Source organism: Pollicipes pollicipes, unplaced genomic scaffold, assembly GCF_011947565.3.
Source record: "Pollicipes pollicipes isolate AB1234 unplaced genomic scaffold, Ppol_2.1 Scaffold_7231;HRSCAF=8579_pilon_pilon_pilon, whole genome shotgun sequence".
In the NCBI taxonomy this organism is placed as follows: domain Eukaryota; kingdom Metazoa; phylum Arthropoda; class Thecostraca; order Pollicipedomorpha; family Pollicipedidae; genus Pollicipes; species Pollicipes pollicipes.
In genome coordinates, this window is record NW_023597034.1 from 44,156,765 (window position 1) to 44,175,407 (window position 18,643).

At 65.9% G+C, this 18,643-nt stretch overlaps 1 protein-coding gene across 1 annotated transcript in view; it reads right to left on the minus strand.

Annotated features, from left to right (window-relative positions):
- LOC119110170 (cytospin-A-like) overlaps positions 1-18,643 on the minus strand; it is a 42,961-nt gene extending 24,318 nt beyond the window's left edge. Inside the window, 3 exon segments of the mRNA XM_037233905.1 lie at positions 1-120; positions 2,050-2,274; positions 18,011-18,643. Coding sequence (XP_037089800.1) covers positions 1-120; positions 2,050-2,274; positions 18,011-18,286 — 621 coding nt within the window. The 5' untranslated portion in view covers positions 18,287-18,643.

Here is an 18,643-nt window from a genome sequence, read left to right on the forward strand (position 1 = left end):
CTGCAGATCAGCCACGGAGAACTCGGACATGGACGAGCTGGACTGTTTGTCCCAGTCGGCCGGCGACGTCACGGCCAGCAGCTCCTGGGACGACGACGGAGCCAGCTCGCGCCCCTTCTCCTGCCCGGCAAAGGTCACGGGAGTCAAGTGGACGCTCAGACGGAGGAACAGACGGAGGAGCCGATGGAGGATGACGTGTATGTAACGTGGGTGACACGGGGTTGATAGGTCACATGGTGCATCGCATGAATTCGATGGAAGGTCAGATGGACAATCAGACGGTGGGCCAGACGGATGATTCAATGAAAGGGGGGGGGGGGGGGAGGCAGATAGCAGCGCGTCGCGTCGATTTCCTAAGGTGCGCGTCACGACATCCACCATGAAACGCGGTCCGCCAGCCACGGAACTCACCGTCGCGCCAGCACGACACCATCACCTAACACAGCTGAACCAGTTACGTAAACACACGAGCCAAGACAATACATTGGTTCGGTAGACGACATGGGTCAGATGCCAAGAACACGAAAGGTCAAGTAGCAACCGGAACAGTCCATGACACGGTTGGCCGGTCCCGTCCACGCCTGCACCAGACCAGGCCAGGCCAGGCCAGGCCAGGTCAGCGGTCCACTGCCCGCGGGCTGCGGTCCCGCCCGGCAGCGCGGCCGGCCGGTCCCGTCCACGCCTGCACCAGGCCAGGCCAAGTCAGCGGTCCACGGCCCGCGAGCTGCGGTCCTGCCCAGCAACGCGGCCAGCCGGTCCCGCCCACGCCTGCACCAGGTCAGGTCAGGCCAGGTCAGCGGTCCACGGCCCGCGAGCTGCAGTCCCGCCCAGCAGCGCGGCCGGCCGGTCCCGCCCACGCCTGCACCAGGTCAGGTCAAGTCAGGTCAGCGGTCCACGGCCCGCGAGCTGCGGTCCTGCCCAGCAGCGCGGCCGGCCGGTCCCGTCCATGCCTGCACCAGGCCAGGCCAGGTCAGGTCAGCGGTCCACGGCCCGCGAGCTGCGGTCCCGCCCGGCCGCGCGGCCGGCCAGCCCCGTCCATGCCTGCACCAGGTCAGGTCAGGCCAGGTCAGGTCAGCGGTCCACGGCCCGCGAGCTGCGGTCCCGCCCGGCCGCTGCGGCCGGCCAGTCCCGTCCATGCCTGCACCAGGTCAGGCCAGGCCAGGCCAGGTCAGAGGTCCACGGCCCGCGAGCTGCGGTCCCGCCCAGCAGCGCGGCCGGCCCCGGCACGCCGTCTCACATGGCAGCTCTGATACACGCTCCGCTCCGCTGACACCAGCCAAAATATTGATGCCTCGTATGACGCCGGCGATGACAGATGCAGCTCGGAGAAGCGGCGCCCACCCTTGTAAACGCCCGTGATGACTGCTGGATTTGGAACAAGGTAAACATCGGCATTCTACATAGCTGACTCAGCCAATACAGGAAATCCGTTTCCGCCCGTATCCTCGCAAAACATGGAGCGGGGTGTGTTTGACGCCAGTAATTTAAGCAGCCTCGTTTCTCCGTGGCAGCTAAATAAACAGGATCCGCGCGTGGCTCCGGCTCGGGCAGACCTTGCATGCGATTGATAGTTATGATGCTGCCGGCGATCGGGCACCTGTCAATAACCCGAACCCCCCCCCCCCCAATAAATCTCCAACTGAGAGAACCAGCCATCCCAATGGACAGAGTATCGCAGTTTAACGTGTCACGCTACGGACGTAACACGTTTAGTGTCTCTAGGGTGGCCACCAGACCATGGTCTCCACCCGGGCCCCTGCTACTCCAACGGGCCCATGTCGCATCCCCTCCCCTGTTGCAAGCCTGTGCAAAGCCAGCAGTGCCTGCGCCGCCACTGAGGCGTCGCACTCCCCTGTCGACAGCGACCGAGCGGCCACCGCTGACCGAGCGGACCTGCCTGACCCGCCGCCGCTGCTGGCATCCGCTGCACCACAGGCACCGGAGCCCGGCAACGACGTCCTCACAGTGACAAGGTCGACACACACCAGCCGCCTGTCTCGGTAGACCGGCCGCGAGCGGCGCCGCGCACCGCACCAGCATCCAGCTTACATCTCCGACGATGGAGGCGGGCGCCGAGCAGGAGCAGCGCAGCCGGTGGTCGCGCAGCAGCTGCTTCTCGGCGTCGCTGATGGGCGCGCCGGCCGAGTCGCCGGTGCGCTGCAGCAGGTGGGAGCGCAGCGCCTGGTTCTCCGAGCGCAGCCGCTGCAGCTGCTCGTCGGCCGGCCGGCCGGCGGCGTCGCCGCCGGTGCCGCCGTCCGCCGGCGCCACCTGATCCTGCACGATACGGCGGCGGCGGGTCAGCGTGGAGAGACGACTGTGACGTGTCATCACAGGGAGACGACTGTGACGGGTCACCGAAAACGAAACGACAGCGACGGGTCACCGCGAGAAGACGACAGCGGCGGGTCACCGAGAGGGAGACGACAGCGACGGGTCACCGCGAGGAGACGACAGCGGCGGGTCACTGAGAGGGAGACGACAGCGACGGGTCACCGCGAGGAGACGACAGCGGCGGGTCACTGAGAGGGAGACGACAGCGACGGGTCACCGAGAAGGAGACAACAGCGACGGTTAACCACAGGGAGGCGACAGCGGCGGGTCACCGAGAGGGAGACGACAGCGACGGGTCACCGAGAGGGAGACGACTGCGACGGGTCACCGAGGGGAGACGACAGCGGCGGGTCACCGAGAGGGAGACGACAGCGACGGGTCACCGCGAGGAGACGACAGCGGCGGGTCACTGAGAGGGAGACGACAGCGACGGGTCACCGAGAAGGAGACAACAGTGACGGTTAACCACAGGGAGGCGACAGCGGCGGGTCACCGAGAGGGAGACGACAGCGACGGGTCACCGAGAGGGAGACGACTGCGACGGGTCACCGAGAAGGAAACGACTGCGACGGGTCACCGAGAAGGAGACAACAGCGACGGGTCACCGGGGGGAGACGACAGCGGCGGGTCACCGAGGGGGAGACGACAGCGGTAGGTCACCGAGGGGAGACGACAGCGGCGGGTCACTGAGAGGGGACGACTGCGACGGGTCACCGAGAAGGAGACAACAGCGACGGTTAACCACAGGGAGGCGACAGCGACGGGTCACCGAGAGGGAGACGACAGCGACGGGTCACCGAGAGGGAGACGACAGCGACGGGTCACCGAGAGGGAGACGACAGCGACGGGTCACCACGAGACAACAGCGAAGGTTAACCACAGGGAGAGGCGACAGCGACGTGTCACCGAGGGGAGGCGACAGCGACGGATCTCCGAGGAGAGGCGACAGCGACGGATCTCCGAGGGGGGGGGGGCGACAGCGACGGGTCACCGAGGGGAAACGACGAAATGCATTACAGAGGGGACACGACGGCGAGATGCATCACTAAGGACTGCACGGCTACAGCACCCGAAGTGCAGACGGCGCAAACACGGCCTCGAGCCAGAGGTCACACAGGCAGCCGCTGACTGTGTATCAGACAGGTCTTCGTGTTGGACTGCACCCACGTTGATCCGCATGTACCATCATTCAATGGAAATTTGAGGCGTTTGATCACGTTTAAACTCCCCTGAAAAGTCCGTGTATCCATGCCGTGCGCACTTCGTACTTTGTTCGAGCGATACCTAGGTCTTTTCCTCAACGTTTAATTTGTGTTGCCTGCCAGGTGAAAAGCCACCATGGCTGTGGATCGCTGGTGGGTATCCATCTGAACATGAGTGGGACAGAGCCGGGAGCCGTGTACACCGGGCGCGCGTCATCGGTCCAGCTAACGGAAGCCGGTCCAGCTAACTAGAGGAAGCCGGTCCAGCTAACGGAATACCTGGCGTTGTCATACAAGGGGCGTCACGGAGGGACGAAGTGAGACGTGTCGGAGGGGTACAGAGGGAAATCGCCAGACAACTCGAGAATCAGCCGGTGGCTGTGCCCGGCCGCGTGCGCGTGGGCGGCGCGAGGGCGCAAGCCGTGCCAGTGTGCCAGTAAACCGAGCCGCTCGTATTTGGCCGACTTTCTTCACATGAAATACTTGTAAACAGAGTGCATTCCCAGATATCAAAACATGGACCGCTGATTCATCTGATGCATGCTGCTTTGCATTCCGTGCTAACCTAGGAGGTGGGCGTCGGCGGTGCCGGCGATCGGTGGAGGCTGCCTGTCCATGTGAACACCGCCGCCGAAGCCGGACGGACGGGCGGCTCCGTCCCGGGCCGGCACGGCTGGTGGCGCCGTGCCGTAAACAGTCACGGCCCGGGGCGCCTCGGTCTGGGGCGGCCGAGCGCGCCACTGAATCAGCGCCGGCGCCGCCCGCCCGCCCCCTCCCCTTATACGGCCGACACGCGACGGGGCGGCGTTACTCAGCGGCGCCGACGGCACGGACGCGACGGAGCCGGAAGGGGAGGAGACCTGCCTGACGCCGATACACCGCCAACTCCGCAGATCATACAGGCAGCTCCTCACGGCCGGTTTGGAACGACTAGTAATTGTCTCGTCACGCAACGGACACAACATTGCCAGCTGCAAACGGTCCGAACGTGGCTGTCGGGTGTTCGGTCGATGGTAAGGCTCCGGCGGCGAGGGACGCCGCCGTGACTAGACAGCGAGCGCGGTGACTCAAACCGATCCACACTCCAGCATTGGCAGCGTCAGCCAATACGCTGCTGACCGTTTCTATCTGACACGCCACCCCAATGGTGCTCGCTCGACCCGAGCCGCCCCCCACACGCGGCTCAGGGCACCGGGCCCAGCAAGTCGTCTTCCGCCGGTCCGGCGGCCATCACCAGGCAGCTATCGGCTCATGTGCTGTCACATCCTGATGCTACAGCACATGTGCCGTTACAAATAAGCCATCATACATTCCGATCGCACGTTTACTACGGTTGGCTCTGCGATCAGCATTCTAAGCAACCATAGCTTGTTGCGAGGATATTCCCCCTAATTTACCTTAACACGCGCTCGGGTGGGGGTCAATTTGACCCCCAAGGTTTTCCCGGAATGATTTCCGAGCGGCGCGCCGTATCCGCGCCCAATTTTGCATAGCTGCAGACAACTGAACAGCGAATCTTTAATGTTCAAAATCTAGATGCGCCATGGAAGGTCCCTGACCTATGGAAAATCAGTCAGGCCATGGATTCAGGTAATTTCCCGGGAATCCTTCAATTTGATGCAACTACGAAGTGTTGGACAAAGCCATACATCTCTGAAATACTTTCTTAGGCCTATCATCAAGTATAAAAGTCACACCAAGTTCAAAATCAACGTGATGCTTTTTGCTCGGGGGCTTGGTGTGTGAAATAGCTTCTGGCGCTCACTTTAAATTTATCAATAGCAGGGAGCGCAACACGCGTGATTCATGAACTTCTTGAATGTCGGTATGGGTCACTGACCTAAGAAACCCAGGTCAACACTTTGTTTTTGGGAACATACTCCTTTGCGTAATCCTTCACTCTTGTTCAAATGCAATAATCAAAGCATACCTGCATGAATTTGGCCACCGTGACCTTACAAAGGTCAAAAAAGGCCGCTGACCTTAAATGAGTACCAGTGACTTTTTGCTTGAGGCAGACATCTAGGTCACAGCGGTTGCATAAAAAGGTCTGGGAGCACTTCCGACACTAATCTGGAATGACATTGTGTGAGCTTATTTGACCCGGACGTTATGCCCCAGGAACCTCAAGTTTTGACGCAAATGAGTTCACATACAGGCCAACAAACCCTTCACATTTTGTGTCTCTAGTACCCTTAGTTTTTTTAGACCTCAAGGGGGAGTTTCAAGTGACCACATCACCGGAGGGAAGGGTATTCAACCGGCCACCAAGGGCGCGTGCTAAAACGCTGAATCTCCCCCAGGTAAATGGTAAAGGAGGATGTCGGGACAATTCTGTTCCACTTCCCTCCATGCGCCATACCAAAGCCTCATGCTAAATATTACGAATCGCCGGGCCGCCACTCCCCATTACGTGGTAATTCTAGCGCCCATGCTCCCACTCTAGAAGCCGTCGTGCATATGATTTGGCTCACATGCTTACGCTCCGGTGCGGTAATGCTAGTTCAACCAGTTTTCCCTTTGCCTCGTCGGCCTATTGCAAAATAGAGCAAAGGTCGCCTTCATGCAAAGTGCTTTGCAACGTCTTGTCAAGCTCCGTGCCAACCTGACCATCTCATGGCTAGCTGCCAGTTGAAAGGCTTTGACGAGATAAATCATGGCCGTCTATTTCCGGGATGGGGGACCAGACGATCTGCCACACGTGTGGTCAGCAGTCCGGCGTTGTGCAAGCTGAGATGCACCAGACGGCTCCGCACAGTTCAACACAGACGCGGACATGAACACGGCACTCCTGCGCTCGCCAGCGCCGGCCAGTGCAGTTCATGGACGGCCTCAGGGCTGAGACGCTGGCGCTCGTTTATGCATCCTTTAAAGCCGTCAGTTGATGTTTGGCCTCTCCCATGTCGCGTCGCGGACGGAGGGCCAGCACCATCCGCGGCCGCTCTGACCACGACCCGACCACACGCTGAGGTCAGCCGCCGACCAGCAGCCAAGCAGCATCTGTTTTCGCTCCCACCGCACACTGTGGCAAAGACGACGCTCATGATAGTAGTGCTTGCCAGCGCGGCGAGCCCTCGGCTCTGCAGACAAACAGCCCGGCCCCGGCTGGGAGCAACGGCAGAACTGCTGAGCGGCCGCGGCCCCTGCTGCACAGCATGCACGGGGTCAGGCCCGCTCGCCGCCGACCGACGCCGGGCGGCAAGGTCGGCGGAAAGGTCAGACGGTGCACCGCCGGCGCCGCCGCCGCAGCCGACCCGTGCTGGGGCGCCGGCTCCGATCCGACCCGGCTGCCGGCGACCATCCCGGCGGCTGCGCCTCAGCCACGCTGGGCGGCGACGCAGCAGCATCGCAGCACCAGGTCCGGCACGGCCGCGCAGCGGCGCCGCGGCCGGGGCGCCGACTGCGTCACACCGGCTCGGCCATGAACTTTCCTCAGCCCGACCGGCGGCGCCAACAGCGCGCGGCACGTGCACGGGCATACGGCGCCGCCGCGTGCCCTCGGCTCGGTGTCGGGATCGGTCGGAGCCGCCACACGGCTGGTTGCCGGCCGCCCTGTGTGTGACCGACTGGCAGCTGTTCAGTTCTTGCAGAGCACGTGTGGAACATGCAATGGTAGCAGTGATAGACAGCATGATAGCAGCATTCGAGCAAAAGCGCACAAAACCACGCCGGTATCGGCGCCGCTGCCGCTATCGTTCGTTGGCGGTCTGGAAGGTGCTGCGCGCCGTCTACTGACACCGCCCAGTGCGTCAGTCTGGATCAGCCGCCCTCTCCTGGCACCGCCCGCTCACTGTTATCAGTCGCACTACGACACGCAGCTCCCATGGCACGTAACGCTGCTGCTCCGCGGGTCCAGAGGGTCGCTCACATCCGCGGACCACCACAAACCGGTGCTGGGTGCACGTAAAACAGTGGCTCAGCCACACAGGGCGGATTATGGATCAGTCAGCGGTCTGATCGGCCGGCAGAAACTGAAGGCCAGTTATCACACTCCAATGCATGTGCGTCCGTCAGAGAGCTCTCCTGACAGTGACGCCAGTACGAGACGCTGCTGGAATGAAGCGCCGCTTCACTCGAGCTCGTACCACGCGCGTATGCCGACCCCGCCGGGCCCCTGAGTCGGTTGGCGCAGTCCCTGCCGTAGATCAGCCCGTCTCGGCCGAGCCGGACCCGGCCCCGCCGCGGCGGCCCCTCTCTCTGTCGCCGGCCGGCTCGTCCCAACCGAGCCGGACCCGGCCCCGCCGCGGCGGCCCCTCTCCCTGTCGCCGTTCAGCCCGTCTCGGCCGAGCCGGACCCGGCCCCGCCGCGGCGGCCCCTCTCTCTGTCGCCGGCCGGCTCGTCCCAACCGAGCCGGACCCGGCCCCGCCGCGGCGGCCCCTCTCCCTGTCGCCGTTCAGCCCGTCTCGGCCGAGCCGGACCCGGCCCCGCCGCGGCGGCCCTCTCCCGCCGCTGGTTGGCGTCAAGGGCGGTCCAGCTCCGAGGGCAGAGGTGGCGCCGCCGGATGCCGAGGCTGGGAGCGCACGTGACCGGCCCTGGGTCGGCCCCTATCCGGGCTCAGGTCCGGGCCGGGGCCGGGGCGCGCGTCCGACCGCCCTGGCACGGGCCGTGAGAGGCGGCCGAAACACCGGTCGCCGACCACCGGCTCGCAAGCTGGGCCGGCCGGTGCGCTTCCGCGAGACCTGGCGGTTCCGGCTCCAGCCGGGCGCCGTCGGCGCGGCGCATCGGCCGGCCAGGAGAGCGCCGACGCAGCCCGCACCACGTGGGAAGACACACAGCGCCGCGTTAGATGACTGGACGGACGCGCCGCGCCGCGCCGCGACCCACCGTCGCGGATAGGCACGACCACACGCGGTTAAACCTCTTCCGCTGGGCCCCAAGTCATAAATCCAGCGGAGACGGGCAGCGGAGATGGGCAGCGGAGATGGGCAGCGTAAGCCAAGCGGGACCTAAGACCCGAACGGGGTCTGGGAGCGGACCCCAAAGAGCTGGGAGCGATATGGTGTCGCGCCGCCTGGCCCCGCGTGCGATGAGAGGTCAGCGCGCAACCGGCTGGCACCATGGCTGGGAGGGGTACCGTGACCGCGGCCGGTGAACAATGGCCGGCCGAGGGCTGAGTGGCAGGCCGCCGCCGGCCGGTCCACCTGCCGGCCGCCGGGCGCAAACAGTGATGCAACCGGCGCCGTGAGTCAACACCGTCAACACGGTGCCCTGCCCGGGCCGGCCGGGAACCGCTGGACGACACCGGCGCTGTGCCGGCCGGGCACCGCTGGACTGACACCGGCGCTGTGCCGGCCGGGCACCGCTGGACAGACGCCGGCGCCGTGAGTCAACACCGCCGACACGGTGCCCTGCCCGGGCCGGCCGGGCACCGCTGGACGACACCGGCGCTGTGCCGGCTGGACGACACCGGCGCTGTGCCGGCCGGGCACCGCTGGACCGACACCGGCGCTGTGCCGGCCGGGCCCGCTGGACAGACGCCGGCGCCGTGAGTCAACACCGTCGACACGGTGCCCTGCCCGGGCCGGCCGGGCACCGCCGAACTGACACCGGCGCTGCGGCCGCGGCCGACACGGACAGGCCACACGCCGTTCGAGCGGGCGGCTCCCCGACTGGGCGACGTGCGTGCGCCGGCGCCGCGGCCGGTCGGGACGGCAGCGGCGGTCTGCCCCGGCGGCAGCGGTCCGGGACGGCCAACCATTCCCGCGTCAATAGACTCCGCGGTCACAGCGTCCGGCCCCACCGTCGCCGCCTCGCTGCCCTTCACAGCCGCGGCGCGGCGGCCGGCAGGCGCGCCGCTGCACGCCAGCTATGCCGCGGTTCAGTGCAGCGTCCGGAGCGGCGGCCAGCGCCGGCCTCCAGCGGGCGAGCGTGACGCCAGGCCAGGCGGAGCAGCGAGCTGCCCTGGCAGCAGGTGTCGTCGCCTTATCGGCGCCGTGTCAACAAGTCCGTATTCGGAGGTGACGATGGAAAAGCGGACTCCCAGCTTCCATCCGGCTCCCGCCAGCGAGAGAAGGGACAGGACAGGACAGGACAGGACAGGACAGGACAGGACAGGACGGGACGGGACGGGACGGGACGGGACGGGACGGGACGGGACGGGACGGGACGGGACGGGACGGGACGGGACGGGACGGGACGGGGACGGGACGGAACGAGACGAGACGAGACGAGACGAGGACGAGACGAGACGAGACGAGACGAGACAAGACGGGACGGGACGAGCTGGGACGGGACGAGCTGGGACGGGACGAGCTGGGACGGGACGGTTGTCTGCAACAGCACGGATCAGGGAGGGTGGAGGGGGGGGGGGGGGCACGAGACGACTGCGCCAGGCCACACCGAGCGGCGAGCGGAATGTTGCGCGAGGACAGGGAACAGGCAGGACGGCTTGTCAGATACGGCAGAGAATAAAGGCCATGGGCGTCTCGGGTGCAAAGGCTCAGAATGGAATCACAGCGTTCTCAAGGCAGAGTAACCGCTGAAGCACTCCCAACAGGCCAGGCGATGGCACAGGGTGTGATTAAACAGGTCATAGCGTCTTGGACGGTGGTACGGAGAACGAACGGTCGGAAACACAACCCAGGTGATAACAGGGATGCCCTTAACTGGAGCGTTGGGATCAGCACTTTAATGCCAATGTCGCCGGTACAAGGGCACGGCATGTACATAGGGAGAGTGATAGGCATCACGTTATCTGGCTTGCGCGCACCAACAAAGCATCAAAGAGGGAAGCAGCATCCGATCAGCGGCGACATGGCAACTGGATTCCTACACATCCGACGGCCAGCCTAAAGCGCGAGATAGCAAACGAGACCACTCAAAACTAGGCCACCACCGACAAACCACGGGGAGATAACCACCAGCAGGCATCTGCGTCAAACGCGTGGCCCCGACCCCGGCCAGCACCCACCTCTCGGGAGAACATTGACGCCCAGCCCCCCATGCTGCCGCCGCCTGAGCCCCGCTTTCGCCGCCCAGCACGAGTCGGCGGCGCGTGCTGGGCCGCTGCACAGCGTCCGCGGACACCTGTCACGCAGCACTGAGGCGGCGGCGGCGCGCCCGGCCGGCGCCGGCGCCGGCGCGGCTGCTGGCAGGTGGCGCTGCGGTTCGTCGGCCCGCTCGGGCCGCACAGAGGGCAGCACCGGCGGCCGACAGGCGCCGCCCCAAAGCCAAGTTACTCGGGTGTGCCCACTGCACCAACGCGGCAGGACGGAGCGAGCCTCGGAGATGGGAACGCGGTCTACTATATCCGGACTGGTGATCCGCCAGACGGTCTACCACGCCCGAACCGGTTATCTGTCATACAGTCTACCACACCCGGACTGGTGACCCGTCACACGGTCCGCCATACCCAGGCTGGTGACCCGTCACACGGTCTACCACACCCGGACTGGTCATCTGTCACACAGTTTACCACACCCGGGCTAGTGATCCGTCACACGGTGTACTACACCCGGGCTGGTGGCCCGTCACACGGTCTGCCACACCCGGGCTGGTGATCCGTCACACGGTCTACTACACCTGGACTGGTCATCTGTCACACAGTTTACCACGCCCGGACTGGTGACCCGTCACAAGGTTTACCACACCCGGGCTGGTGACCCGTCAAACGGTCTACTACACCAGGACTGGCCATCTGTCACACAGTTTACTACACCCGGACTAGTGACCCGTCACACGGTGTACTACATCCGGGCTGGTACCCCGTCACACGGTCTGCCACAACTCGGGCTGGTGACCTGTCACACTGTCTGCCATACCCGGACTGGTGACCTGTCACACGGTTCACCACACCCGGACTGGTGACCTGTCACATGGTTTACCACGCCCGGACTAGTGACCTGTCACACGGTCTGCCACACCCAGACTGGCGACCCGTCACACGGTCTACCACACCCGGGCTGGTGACCCGTCACACGGTCTACTACGCCCGGGCTGGTGACACGTCACACGGTTTGCCACACTCGGGTTGGTGACCTGTCACACGGTCAGGCGCGGGCCGCGGATCAGCGACATGATACGCCCACATACTCTCTCGACAAACCGCGCAGAACATCTAGTCGGCGGCGCCACGTGCGCCCCTGTCGTTACACTTGGCGCCCTGGAGCCCCCCACGTCTGTGACGCCGCTACCGGAGGCCAAGCCGGTTTGAGGTCGAGTGTCGCCCATCAGCCCGACAGACAGGTTCGTTGACCATTGGCGGCTGCCAGCCCCCCCCCCCCCCCCTCCGGTGGTCGGAGCTCGTGTGCAGCCGTCATGCCAGCCATCGTGGAATGCGTTGAAGGAATACGCTCGGCGCCGACGGCCGACGCCGAAACCAGTGACGACCGCTCCCACCGCAGTCCAGAGACCCTTCGAGCAGCGACGACGGGACTCCGGCGGCGGGCGGCGGCGGCTCCTGCCAACGCGCCGCCGAGCCCGGGGGCAGCCCGTGGCCAGCTCGTGCCGTGCCAAGACGGTCAGCTGCACGGACGGCATTCCGACCGAGCAGCAGTACTGCAGTCCCTGCCGCCCGGCGGCCGCCGACAACACTTCACACACACATGCAGACAGACGAGACGCCTGCGGCAGGTGCCGAGGCAGCCAGCTGGCGGGCTGGGGCCGGGACGGCCCTGCTCCCTGCAGGCTCCGGGTCCCAAGCCGCCGGCTGCGGCTGCGGCTGCGGCTGCGGCGTCGCCAGGCTCCGATCGCGTGGCAAGGTCCGACCCCTGCCTGGCGCGGTCTGCCGGCCCGGGCCGCCCCGCACCAGCGGTGCGGAGGCAGTCCGCCACCGCTGGCCTGACAAGCGGGTGCCGGGCTCCGAGACGGCCCGTCCCAGCCCCGCCGCCAGCCGTCCTCCAAAACATATACAGACCAGCCTGGCGCGGCGGCCGACCGCCGGAACGGGCGCGAACTGGCGCCACGTGCAGGGAACAACGCTTGTCTGCAGAAAACGAGGAAGGGGAGACCACGCCGACGAGGGAAGAGAGGGGCCGCGCCAGCACATCTCCGTGCCTGGCCCATCGGACGAGCGACCTGGCCCGTCGGACTAGCGAGACGCGGCTGACGACGCCGGGCCAGGTCACCCCTCAGACGAGAACGAACAGATTCCTCAGCGCGTCCGTGACTCACGGCGCACACTCAGAGCCGACGCTGCCCGCCGACCGGCCGGAAAAGGCGCCGGCGGCGCCCTTCGCCGTACGCGCCGGCCGCGCGGCCATATGAGGACACCGGGCGGCACCAGCACGTGGCGCGCCGCGTGGGCCACATCGCCAGGTTTGTCATCACAGCCCAGCTCGTCGCACCGTCACTGCCCTGCCGCCTTCCCTCCAGGCACTTCTGCGGAGCGCAGCCAACGGCCGCCAGGGGTCCCCAGGGCCGGCCAACTCGAGCCCACCGCTTCATCATGGTGTTTCCACGTGTTTGGATAAACACATGGTTCGCGAGACTTCCACAACCGTCATCGGGCAGCCCGCACCAGCCCGCCGACCCGGCTGGCTGGGAGGACACGAGGACACGGCTCTCACCATTGTCAGCATGTGCCGGCCGCTGCCGCACGGCCAGGGGTACAGTCACGGGCACCCCAGACCCCAGGTCACACGCACCCGTCCCCCTTTCCCTCCACAGGGTGTCGGGAAGGTCGCCTGAGGACCCCGCAGCCAGCGGACGCCGGCGCCGCTGCCAGCGACGTCACCAGCGGCGGCGCCGCTGTCAGTGACGTCACCAGCGGCGGGTTGCGCGTCAGCCCAGACGCCACCGGCGCCGGCGGGCGGCTGCCGACCGGAGAGTACTCACGGTGGCGCGGTGCGGTCTGCGGCGCTCCGGAGCGGCTCGCCGGCCACCGAGAGGTTGTCCAGCGCGCGCCCTCTCGCCGTCGTCGGCCGCCGGCCGCCACTGGCCACCGACGGCCGGCGCCATTCAAACGCCGCACCGACGGCCCGAATTACCTGGCGGCGCCGTTTTTGTGTGGCTTGGCACGGCGTGCGGCGGCAGCGCGTGCGGCGCCGCGTGCCTGGCCCGCCAGAGGGCGGTGTGACCCGGTCGGGCCTGCCGGAGGGCGGTGTGACCCAGCCGGACGCGCCAGAGGGCGGTGTGACCCAGCCGGACGCGCCAGAGGGCGGTGCGACCCGGCCGGGCCCGCCAGAGGGCGGTGTGACCCAACCGGCCCGTCAGAGGGCGGTGTGACCCGGCCGGGCCTGCCGGAGGGTGGTGTGACCCGACCGGCCCGTCAGAGGGCGGTGTGACCCAGCCGGACCCGTCAGAGGGCGGTGTGACCCGGCCGGGCTTGCCGGAGGGCGGTGTGACCCGGCCGGGCCTGCCGGAGGGCGGTGTGACCCGACCGGCCCGTCAGAGGGCGGTGTGACCCAGCCGGACCCGTCAGAGGGCGGTGTGACCCGGCCGGGCCTGCCGGAGGGTGGTGTGACCCGGCCGGGCCTGCCGGAGGGTGGTGTGACCCGACCGGCCCGTCAGAGGGCGGTGTGACCCAGCCGGACCCGTCAGAGGGCGGTGTTACCCGGCCGGGCTTGCCGGAGGGTGGTGTGACTCGGCCGGGCCTGCCGGAGGGCGGTGTGACCCGACCGGCCCGTCAGAGGGCGGTGTGGCTCAGCCTGACCCGCCAGAGGGCGGTGTGACCCAACCGGCCCGCCAGAGAGCGAGGGCGGTGTGACCCGGCCGGGCTGCCGCCGGCAGAACGCACCGCGGCCAAGTCAGGTCAGGTCAGGTCAGGTCAGATCAGGTCAGCCGGCGACGGGCCGCAACACCAGCCGTCATGGTACGGAGACGGCCTCTCAGGGAGAACCCAGACGGAAGTGGTTTGTCTGTTGACTGACATCTGGATTCGGCCATAATGGAATGCTAGACGAGTCCAACTTCTCGGTGAGTCAGCTGTTGAGCTATCTCGCTGTGTACTGGCAGCAGTCTGGTCCTGCTGCGGGCTGGCAGACAGATATGGCCTCTCTATGGACGGACAGGCGGATCTGGCTCCTCTCCGGAATGACAACATCTGGCACCTCTACATACTGCCAGACGAACCTGGCTTTCGTGTTTGAGTTTGACTTTCGCTTGACATGCACGTGGCTGCGGTTGCGTCCTTAGTAATGTATCACACATTTTGTTATTTTCGAAGAGAAAAAAGTGACACCAGCTTGAGTGGGTTTTTCTTTAGACGAAAGATCCACCAGCATATTCTGCTGACGGATCTGACCTTCCCACAATGGTTCACAGATCTGGCCTCCCTGGAACAGTACAGCGATCTGGCAGACGTCCGAGCTGACGGCCAGGTCGCTGGTCCTTTACGCTAGAAGACCCCCAAAGTGGGAGGGCCCTCGTTTGCCGGCACGCCGGCAGCGGGCAGGCCGGCACCAACGATCACAACACCTCGCGGGATGTGACAACTTCAGCAGAATGTTGTAAACAAAGTCTGTGGTAACATGCTGTCACCAGACGACCAAGAGAAAAAAGGCTGCTAACAGCCAGAATTAATCAGATCTACACAGAAACGCTCGAAAAAGGCACGATCGCAAGTATTCGATTCAGTGAATCCTCTTGCACCTCGTCATGTCTATAGCCATGACGGCCTCGGCCAGCCGCCCGCACCGCACCGCCCCAAGTTATTACCCACAGCCGGTCCGCGCGTGGTGCGACCAGCTGGACAACCGGGCCCGGGGGGCGGGGGAGGGGAGGGGAGGGGCGCGGCCTGCCGACCGGAGCCTGCAGGCCGGCCAGCACGCTTATTTGTGCAGCGGCGGGGGCGCGGCGTCGGCAGCAGGCGCACCGCAGTCTGCAGCGCCGCTCGGCCGGCGCCGTAGGACGACAGCAGAGCACAGCGGGCCGGCACGCCCCCGGCCGCAGCGGCGGCACACCCCGCCGGCTAATGCCCCCGCCCGGCAGGGGCTGCAGACGAGGGCGGGAGGGGGGGGGGGGGGGAGCAGCCTGCTCGTCGTCACCGCGGCCGGCCGGGATGTCGGATCCGGCAAACATCCCATACCATGACGTGACACACAGCTCGTGCCACACGGCGGGCGGGCGGACTGACGGCGACAGCGGCGGCGCTTAGTCACGGCCGGCGGTGACACGGCACAGCGGCCGCCGCTGAATCACGGCACGCGTCGGCGGGACGCGGCGTCAGCCTCTGATCGGCGCCGGCCTCTGATCGGCGTCGGCCTCTGATCGTGACGGCCCCAGAATGACGTCGGCCTCTGATCGTCGTCGTCATCTGGTCGTGAAGGCCCCAGAATGGCGTCGGCCTCTGATCGTCGTCGGCCTCTGGTCGTGACGGCACCAGAATGGCGTCGGCCTCTGATCGTGACGGCCCCAGAATGGCGCCGTCCTCTGATCGGCGCCGGCCTCTAATCGTCGTCGTCCTCTGATCGTGACGGCCCCAGAATGACGTCGGCCTCTGATCGTCGTCGGCCTCTGGTCGTGACGGCCCGAGAATGGCGTCGGCCTCTGATCAGCGTCGACCTCTGATCGGCGCCGACCTCTGATCGGCGCCGGCCTCTGATCGGCGCCGACCTCTGATCGGCACCGACCTCTGATCGGCGCCGACCTCTGATCGGCGCCGACCTCTGATCGGCGCCGGCCTCTGATCGGTGCCGGCCTCTATTCGGCGCCGGCCTCTGATCGGCGCCGGCCTCTGATCGGCACATCTCAGCCAGGCACGGCATGACGGCACGGAACGGGCCACAGACCGTAGACCACTCATTCTCGACCACGCTTCGCTGAAGTCACAGGGATGATGACTTTAATGGATGCTGACAAGAAGACACATCTCTTGCATTAGTTTGTCTCTCGGGCTGACAGCCACGAGACACATCATGAACACCCTCGTCGGCATTCAAAGACATACGCCGAGCATAATCGTCGCGGTAGTCAAGACAGTACACTGCCATCCGCACGACAGCTTGGGCTAAACCGGATACATCGGATCTCGGCCAAATGCTGCCAGAAAAAAACCTGGCAAGCCAAAACTGCGGCCTGCCTGTGACAGTTATGGTGCAGGACGCCACAAAACATGATCGATGGCGACGTCCCAGGGCATGGCGTGTCCTGCGCTACCGTGTGAGCCCCATCGAATAATCAGCAGGCCTGGTGCGAAGGCCGGGGGGCCTGTCGACGGCGCCGGACAGCTAGGAGCGGACCGCTCGGCCGCCGCCCACTTTTGTGACCGCCTAGTGTCCTGCCTCGACTTCCCCCCGCCCCCGTCGCCGTCGCCGACCCCGACCCCGCCTCCGCTCCCGTCCCTGTCCCAATCCCAATCCCAATCCCAATCCCCGTCCCCGTCCCAATCCCGCCGTCATTGGGGCTTTGCGACATTCAGCTGCTGAGACTGTATGACGTAGCCCGCTTCTCATCCTGACAGGAAGGGCGGGCACCGCGGGGAACCTCACACCCCTGGTTTTCCAGACGCGCAGCTTACTCACTACACTATCGGTACCCGTCCCGTCCCGCTGGTGTCACGCGGAGCAGCCTCGGCACGGCCTCCGGCGCCCACCCCGGGGCCACCGTCCGCGACCGGCTGACCTCAGCGGCAGCAGCGGCGGCGGCGGCGCCTGACCAGCCGGACGACGCCGGCCGCGCCCAGCGCCCGCTCGCGCCGAGTCTCGGGGCCTCTGCGCCGCCGGGCCTCCGTGCCGCCGAGCCGTCGGGTCGCGTCCTCTACGGCGCGTCAACAGCCGACGGCAACAATGGCAACCGGCCTGTTGTTGACCCCCGCCGGACGGCCAGGGGCCGGCATGTGGTGCCCCGCACCGGCGGCGTCAGCACATGCCGGGGGGCCGGCACAGCGGCAGGCCGGCGCCGGCGCCGCACCGCGCCCGGACGGACGGCGGGCAGCCTCGGCCGGGCCGCACCGCGCCCACACACACACACAGGCAAACCGACGCCACGGGACCGCCGACGAGCAGACGGCCGACACCCCGAGGAGGTGCAACAATGTACAAAAGCTCCACATGACGGAGAGATGTGGATGACTTAAGGTATTTGAATGCCCGTGCGATTAAGTCGTGCTTCTTAAATGACTTAAGGATTTGGAATTCGCCAGGTGATTACGCTACTCACTCTTCGCGATCATCTGAAGCGTTAGAGGTCCAACATTCGACGAACAAGAATCAGTGTTTTGTTGTGTGCTTTTTTCCTTCTCAAAATCTGCCGCAGCTGAGCAAGACACAGCCGGAATCAATGACAATTCACGGGCGTCCAAAAAACGTCTGGGGGCTAACCGTCCGACAGCAGTCAAGGTCCCCAGAAATGTAGGGGCACTGAGGGCACCACCAAGGTCACGGCGAAACTCAAGAGTTCCCGATGTGTCCGAGGCCGTCGAGAGACCGCGAGATGGTCGAGTCTCCAAACTTAATGCCAATCTGAGGGGGAGACATACCGGGCTGTCGCCATGCACCAACACTCCAGGCCGCGCCACAGCGGCGCCAGAGAACGCAGGCGGCGGCCTGTGTCAGAGACGCCGCTGCATGAAGCCAACGCCGCAAGCCCTCGCCACTCACCTTCAGCCGCTTGATCTCCATCTTGAGCGCGGCGATCTCCTGCTTCTTGCCCTCGACGTTGTGCACAAGCTCGGAGACGGTGCTCTCGAGGCCGGCGCGGTCGGCGTCGGCGGCCACGGGCGCCGTCGGCAGCGACGCGGCCGCCTCGGCCGGCTCAGCGGCCACCGACGGGTCGCGCTCCTCGCCGGGCCGCTCCTTGCTCGGCTTCTCCTTGGCCGTCGACACCTTGTTCATGGTCCTGCGCAGGAACGAGCGCAGTTTGAACCGCTGCGACATGGCGGCGGCAGGTGGGGGTGGGGCGGAGGGTGGGGACGGAGTGGACGGTCAGCGGGCGCGACTCAGGCGCCGATCACAGGCACGGGAATGGTCAGGAGTTCCGATCACTGGCGGCTCACTGCTCGCGGTCACTGTTCGCGGTCACTGCGCGTGCGCATCGTGGTCCACTCGGCGCTCGTCCGGCAGCCTCAGCGGCCCGCTGATGATCTGTCCCGCGAGCTGCCCGGAGCCACGGCCACGGCCACGGCCACGGTCCAGTCGTCGGCTTCTGTAGCCTCGGTCGGTCGCGGTCGGTTCGCTGGCTTCGTACGCCGACAGGCGGTCGCTTCGAGGTGCACTGCAAGTCGCTCGCGCCTA